This window comes from Pollachius pollachius (assembly GCF_949987615.1).
Source record: "Pollachius pollachius genome assembly, chromosome: 19".
In the NCBI taxonomy this organism is placed as follows: Eukaryota; Metazoa; Chordata; class Actinopteri; order Gadiformes; family Gadidae; genus Pollachius; species Pollachius pollachius.
The window spans coordinates 13,150,781-13,158,814 of record NC_136952.1 but is presented as its reverse complement, the minus strand read 5'-3'; the positions used below and the strand labels follow the sequence as shown (position 1 = coordinate 13,158,814).

Genomic DNA, 8,034 nt, shown 5'->3' with positions numbered 1-8,034 from the left:
TGGATCCAGATCCATTGCGCTTCAAGCCTTACAGAACCACCGCAGAGGGAAGATAAAACACAGGCAGAGACCCAGCAGCCTCCTCCGAGCACATTGAAATGCAGCTCTGGAGACAAAGTACCTTGATTAGCGGCGTATTACCTTGATTAACATGAACGTGAAAGACACTCAGCCTTTAACGAATGCACCATTTTTACTGCCCCCCCTCCTTCCTTCCTGCCCACCCCATATCTGCCGGCGTGGGTGGCTGTCTCCCAGCCGGTGTTGGGTCGGTCTACTCCAACAGAGCACCGCCATAAATGCCGCACAGCCCTCTCCCCTCTGGGGAGCGGCTGGCTACAGAGTGCTCTTAAAGCCCCAGGAAGCAGCACTGCTAAAAGGGAACACGCAGACCCGTTCCCATGAGGTTGTTTATTTGCACGAAAGCATTGTGCTCTTGACGTACAAAGGCCCTTTGCCCCCCCCGTCCCTCTCCCCTGCAGCCCTCCGCCTCAACCTGCCACAGACCCCGTCCCTGATGGCAGCAGGGGGCGGGTTATCCGCCATCTCCGGTGAGGGTTGCGTAGATTAGCTTCCTGTCGGCCGTGTCGGGAGACAGCGGCTCCGACCTCTTTTCCTGCTCAGGTCTGATCAGTATGGAAGCTTTGTAGTAAAAAAAAGAATGGTATCTATCCCAAACATCAGAGACCTGCCGGAGCGCCCTTCATCCTACGGCAAAGTGATTACCTTCCACACCGCGGGAGGAATATCCAATGCCGTTTTGAATCCTGATCAAATTCTCATACCTTATGTGTCTACAAGATAGTCGTGATGTGGGGAAGAGCCTTCGTCAAAAATATGCACAAGGAACTCTTATAAAGACAATTTTAATTGAAACTAACAACATTGTTCGCTGTTAATATACTATTAAATACCTCATTGAAGGTTTTTAATGGAAAACACTTTGCATTGTATACAGAATAATTGTGAGTCAAGAGTTTGTTGTAGCAGGTCACAACTGTTATTAATTCCCAGGCCGGCTAGATCGCTGACATAGCCTCCTGAATGGCGTCTGTGTGAGAAAAGGTGCAGGGAGAGGGTCTATGCACCACTGGATAAATCCCATTTAAATCCCATATTTGGAAGTCAACAAAAAAACTCCTCCTTCTGCTTTTAGTTGCAGTCAGGACCCTTCAACTCAGCCCCTACAAACTCCCAATGGGCCACTGATTGATGAATTATTCATCTGGGTTGGATTGTTCAGGCCTGGTTTCCCTTGTGCCAACGGACACATGTCTTGTTGCCCACCGGTTCCCCCCTCCGATATGAACAATGACAGCCGGCCACTGTTGGGTCACTCTGTTCCCAAGGTGTCTCCCGGGGCTATACCACAGTACTGATGGTCGAAGACTCCTCGGACTTGCCCGGTATGCTGACCTGTGGCAGTGACTTGAGGTACTCCAGGTGCCTACGGGCGTCCTCCTGGTTGGCCCTAACATAGTACACCAGGTAGGAGATGACCATGGAGAACCAGCCAAACATGGTGACCAGCATAGCCACGTCTGTGGTCTTCTTCATGATCACGCACAGGTCGATCTCCGGCGCCAGCAGGAAGGCCAGACCCTCCACGCCGATGTCCTCCGGGTCCGACGTCTGGCACACGATGCCCGTCAGGGAGGCGGCCTCCAGGTCCACACGGGGCAGGGCCAGCTGCAGGCTGCAGTCACAGTGCCACGGGTTGTTGGTCAGGTTGGCCTGGGCCCGCAGGCCCTCGAAGGCCTCCGGGATGAAGTTCTTCAGCTTGTTGGACGAGAGGTCCAGGAACTGCAGCGTGTTCCCGAGCCCTCGGAAGGCCCCGGGCTCCAGCTGGGCCAGCTCGTTGTGCGACAGGTCCAGCGTGGCCAGGTAAGGGAGGCCGGCGAAGGCGTTGGCGGGGACGGCGGTGAAGAGGTTGAAGTCCAGGTAGACGCGTCGCGTGTCGTTGGGCAGGTCGTCTGGGATCTCTGTCAGCTGGAGGTTGCTACAGCGCACCGTCTTGCCGCCGGCCTCGCTCTCGGAGCAGTAGCAGTTCTTGGAGCAGCTGGTGGCGGCGTGGTGGAAGCAGCACGTCATCAGCACCAGGCTGTGCAGCAGGAGACACATGACCACTGAGTGGCGCAGCAGCCAGCCTGCCGCCATGGGCATGGTGTCGGGCACTGGGCATGCCCCGGGGAGCCTCCCCGGACGACCGACGCGTGGGACGGACCGCCGGAGTGTCAGCCTCCCCCGATGAAGATGGCTAACCTACGGGATAGGGAATACAAAGGAAAGGTCTTAGGTCTTACACTCTATTTCTTTTTTCTACAAAAAAAAACAACTGAACAAGTTCCTTTTTAGCTAAGGGATTTAGAAAGACAAGTTTATTTTCTTTTTTGTTGCAGTCGGGGGCATGTAGTTGATCGAGGGAGAGGAAGGGGATGACTGATGTGAATCAAAACAAAGTATGCTATTAGAGCTATAAAACAAGAAAGAGTTCAAACAACTGGAGCACGATATCGGTTGGCCAATTTTATCACAGATAAATTGTTATCAGTGTATATGTTTGCCGATAAGAAAACGTTATAAATGGTGTTGATTTATAAACGTAATTACCTCTTTACTATGTGTGTTGAACCTCTAAAACCCTCAACTGAGCACATCCACATAAACACTTCCAACACTTAACTCCCGTTTACATCATGTAGGTTCCGTTAGCTCATGATTTTAATGCAATGTTGCTGTGGCCTGAAGCATTGCTGGAGGGTGAGTAGCAAATCCCAAGAAGCTGTTCCACCCCCAGAGTACCACAATATTTAATAACTGACGATAGATCTACTCTATATTTTGAATATCGGTCGATAATATTTCTCTCCCTAATAACGGTATTGGCATCGGCACACAATAACAACATTAAAGATTAATGCATGATCAGAACCTCAATGTAAGAGAGAATCAACAAAAAAACTGTGGGCAATGGACATAATGAAGGACAGATTTATACCAGGTGGACCAGGGAGCACCTCTGATAGGCTGACGTGGTTGGATGTGCAGTTGCTTCTTGTTAACATATCTTTGCACAGTGTTGCATAGCACCTCGCAGATCCTAATCACCCTGACTGTGGTCACACAACACCGGTCCCTGAACGCCAATATATTCTCCATCCGTGCGGTTGCATTTTGCATGAAATGTGAGATTATGATTATGAACGAAGGATGAGGACTTTCTCCCCGACAGCTATGAGGAAAGCCAGACCATGTGTGTGATACTTGTGGTTAACGGGTCTCGAAGCTGGAAAGTGTGGAGCAACATCGGGGCTAATAATAACAGCAACAGACCTTGGCTAACAATGTCTAAGGGGCGAAAACAGCATCCTGGCCAGTCAGAAACAACCAAGATAACAAATGGCTGTGGTCGCGCTCAGAGTCTTCTATAATTGACATCCCTGCAGTGCTGGCTTTTTCTCAGTACCCACAGTGACACAACATTATCAACACCCCTGCCACAGCAGCAGTAAACATGTGTATCCACTGCATGCATATTGTTGTGGTAACCGTGTTGGTTATTTTGTATAGTGGTCCAATATTCCTGAATCAATTTAAGTGGCAGCTGTCAGCTGTGTTTTCCCCAACCTAATTGCACCTGATTTAAAAGGCGTATTCAGCAGTGCAAGTAACACGAACGTACCAGCTTGTTTATGTGTTCTGTAATCAATACTTTTTTATTTCTCTCTGCGCTCTAAAAGCATGGCTCCCCACACGGACACGCTTCATTAATAGCTGATCAGGGGAGGACGGCCTATCCCGTTACTAATCTCCCCCAGAAAACCTTCCTTCCGTCAATGTTGTAGCACCAATGTTAGCCACCCAATCCCTTTTGTATGGCTGAATGCTACCGCTATGAACACGGACCACAGCCGACGAACACGACATGTGGGCGCGGGGCCGGGATTACCAAAGCATTTAGAGGAACTCCTCCGGCGCCCCAAAATACTTTCTGTGGTTCTCCAGAACGGCCAGAGTCTCGGCAAGATCCACTTACCAAGATTAAAAAATGAAATCGATCTGGAAGTACCTCTTGGTATCGCATGACGTGAAGGGGTAGAGGACAACTCACAGGAGTGGTGTGTGTGTGTTTGTGTGTGTGTGTGTGTGTGTGTGTGTGTGTGTGTGTGTGTGTGTGTGTGTGTGTGTGTTTCACAGTGTATCTTTGTGTGCATGCGTGTGTGTGTGTGTGTGTGTGTGTGTGTGTGTGTGTGTGTGTGGAAGAGTAAGCAATATACTTCCTACACAGAGTCACTGTGAATGGCTATGTTTTGATCAGGATTATAAAAAGGCACTGCCTTGCGCCGACTCCCTGTCGATAGACACACACACACACACACTCACACACAAACACACACACATTAAGCCTAGCATCGCGATTAAACAGTATTTTATTAAGTACATCAGTCTGCACTTATTGTCAATATCGATAGACAAATGGCATAACATGGACGGATGCGGCCAATCAGAGGGCCTAGTCGGAAGGAAAGAAAAAACAGGGGGCTTGGTCAGATTAATGGCTAATGTTGTGTTTGTGGAAAGGCGGCCCCTTCCTCATCCCTCAGCATGGGTTGGGGCTGACATTTCACTCTGAGGGATGAGGAGGAGGAGGGGGGGAGGTTGGAGCCAGAGGAAGCAGAAGAGGAGGAGTGGGTTGGGTTGGGGTGGGGTGGGGTTGGGGTGACAGGGGACAGGGGAGGGACACAGGACAAGAGCGGTGTTGAAATGCAGAGCGACACTGAGGCTCTGGGGAGAGAGAGAGAGAGAGAGAGAGAGAGAGAGAGAGAGAGTGAGCGAGAGAGAGAGAGAGAGAGAGAGAGAGAGAGATAGAGAAAGCGGTAACATTACAATGACAACACAATACAGATACCCTGGTAGAGAATGCGGCAGGGCCCTACCAGGGTAATGGCATACTGGGTAAAAGTGAGGGGGGGGGGGGGGGGGAACACATAGTTTGTCAAGTGGTGTAGAAAGACATAAAAAGAAAAGGAAAAAGAAAAAGGGCTGTCAATGAAAGTATGAATGAAAACAGGAGGCAATGGAAAGAGGAGACGGTGGAGAGGAGCGTTGTGGATGCGGATGAAGAGGCAGGAAAGAAAGGATGAAAGCGCAAGAGGGATGACCGGGGCTTAGGAGCGGCGGCACCATGGGGTGTATGTTTTCAGGGCTTAGGAGCGGCGGCACCATGGGGTGTGTGTTTTCAGGGCTTGGGAGCGGCGGCACCATGGGGTGTTTTTTCAGCTGCGGCCTGTTATACGGGGGGTCGTGAATTGCGTTGAAAATAAATGTGGAAAATGAGAAGAGGCCCAAAACGTTTCAGGGGCTCGTATTATTCGCCCTCTAGCTTCCGCAGCCCGGATCAGCTCCAGCGGCTCAGAGACCTCTCCGTCGTGAATCAACAGGGCCGCTCCATCCGTTGAAGCCCTATCCGCCGCCATCATCAAAGTCAATTCTACCACCAGCACCGTCACCGCCCTCCAGTCAATTCTCACCCATGTGAGAGTTACTGCTCGGTGAGATAAATAAAGCACTTACTTTTAATCTACTCCAGAAATATGGACGCCTGAGCACTCAAAAAGGTCAGCATTGGCCTTCGTCATAAATCCTGTCTGCTGTCCCTGCACCGCTGTAATGATTGGTCTCCGGGGCAAGACGTGTGTGTGTATTGGGGGAGTCGTAATTAATCTGCAACGTCATCTCAACAACAGTAACCTGTTGCTCTTACGGATGTAGCGAGTGCGACTGTGTGTGAGTGTCCCCGTCCCTGATACGGGGACGTGGGCCGTATCTTCTCTACTGAATTAATACAGAACAAATTCAAGTGGATTCGAATGTATAATGCATTGATGATTACCGGCTATCCCAATGAATCATTTTTGTTATGAATACTAATAAGGTGGAGGTTGTTATTCGTGTGTTTATGTTTTAATAATGCCACAAAGCAGACAAAGGGGGAACACTGCATGTGTGTGTGTGTGTGTGTGTGTGTGTGTGTGTGTGTGTGCATGTGTGTGTGTGTGTGTGTGTGCGTGTGTGTGTATGTGTGTGTGTGTGTGTGTGTGTGTGTATGTGTGTGTTTGTGCGTTTTTGTGTGTGTGTGTGTTTGGCAGTCTGTGTGTGTGTGTGTGTCTGTGGAGGTGGAGGTGTGTGTGTGTGTGTGTGTGTGTGTGTGTGTTTTAGAGAAGCGTGTATTTTTCTGCATGCTTCTATACACAGCTGAATCTATTTTAGTTTTAAATTTGTCTAATAGCCTCCATGGCTCTATAGGTCTACAGTTCTGAATTTGGTTACCGGCAGTAGGCTAGGCTGAGTGGAACAAGATGTGGCTTCATATCTCCTGTTTGAAAGCCTTTTAATGCAAGTGTAATCTCGTTCCAGAGCTTTTAGCTTCTATCATCCATCTACAGCCACATTCAATCCTAATTCTTGTATTTCCCTGTCTTAAAGTCCCCGGTGGGGTTTCTAGTCCTGAAATAGCCACATGCATTTTATTTACTGAACAGTATGTTTGGTACTAGAGTTCAGCCGCCCTGATAATTACATCTAGGAAGGCCATTTAGTTCCGACAGGAGGCCTATTAATAGCTTATTACTGGTGACATTTTAATTAAATTGGGTCTCGTCAGTCATCGGTCTGAACTGTAAATACGTTCAAACTTTAGGTTACTGCATCGATAGGACCAACTTTTTTCAATACCTTGACACTCCTGCTTTCGGTGAGAAAAATATCATAGGCATATGAATAACTTGGATTATAGCTCTCAGGTTATTTTAGACCACGTTGTCTCAATTCTTCGCACTAACTACAAGATAAAAGCAGAAGCTAGACGGCCGTCTATGATGGTTCTGGGAGGGATACGTCGCTCTTAAGTTAGTCTTGATTTAGTCCTGGGTATAATGTTAGGCCTATACACACAATATATAATCACACACAGTATATACAACACACAACATACACACGGTCATGTTATAAATATGCAAGTACAGATGCAACTTTCTCGTTATGGAAAAAAGCAGTATTCAAATTCAAAAACATAGAAGAGATTGTGTTTCAGTTTTTTGGGGGGTTTTTTGCACGCGTACTCACATTATAATGCTTTTCTTCGCCGTTTTGTCATCCTTCATCGAGGGACCGAAGTTCCGCCGTCAGGGAAGATGATCGCGTATCACGAATCCCCACGCACTCCACAACACGGTTCACTTAAATATTCTGATTTCCCCCTTCCACACGGTTCGTTCTCTTTTGCAGCCTGTCCAACTTGTGCACACACCAAGGCAAAGGCACGTAGCGCCCACAGTAAATTCTCCCTTTTTTTTATTCGAGGGCTCGTTCAATGCAGCCCCTTTTAGTTTCCACGCAACCAGGAAAACTAAAGCCACATAGCTGGAGCCCTCGCGATGGAGCAAGGACACGACACGACGCCGGTGTGTTGTGACAGACTGAGCTGCTCGCTCAGGATGAGCTACCCCTGTGCAGCTTCAGCTGATGGACTACTAGACTGTCAAATTGAACTCCTTCGTCATAATGCGCTACCATGATTATGAGCAATACATCTGCCCTGTTTTTATGAATTGTAAAACATTTATATAAAAAAAAATCCTAGTATATTTATAATGTCTCGCCTCGAGCTACTTCGATTAAAACGGAAACAAAAATTGCCTAGGCTTTCAAAGTTTCTGCAGCCGTGGTATATCCATATCCTATTCCATCACCACAGTAGCCTTTACATCAGTGTTTCCTAACCTGTGGTCCGCGGTCCCCGTGTGGACTTCGCTGGTACTGCTGATGGTCCACCAAATTATATACATTTCTTTCCAAAGTTATCAAAAAAATATGTAATAATATTTGTGTTATGAATTCTTGTGCGAAAATTCTTAAAAGGGCGGTAGTTTATGAAATAAAAGGGGGCGTTGGCTTTAAAACGTCATAAGATTCTGGGATTTATCACCAACTGCATCAGATATTCAGAGAGGTACTGCCAACGTTAACCCTGGG

At 48.0% G+C, this 8,034-nt stretch overlaps 1 protein-coding gene across 1 annotated transcript; it reads right to left on the bottom strand.

Moving 5' to 3' along the window:
• Positions 1-1,261: 1,261 nt before the first annotated feature.
• lrrc3ca (leucine rich repeat containing 3Ca) lies at positions 1,262-7,259 on the bottom strand. Its single transcript, XM_079756446.1, has 2 exons — positions 7,126-7,259; positions 1,262-2,262 (listed from the first exon to the last, which is right to left on the bottom strand). The coding sequence occupies exon 2, from the start codon at positions 2,161-2,163 to the stop codon at positions 1,363-1,365; it is 801 nt and encodes a 266-aa protein (XP_079612572.1). The 5' UTR covers positions 2,164-2,262; positions 7,126-7,259; the 3' UTR covers positions 1,262-1,362.
• Positions 7,260-8,034: the final 775 nt, after the last annotated feature.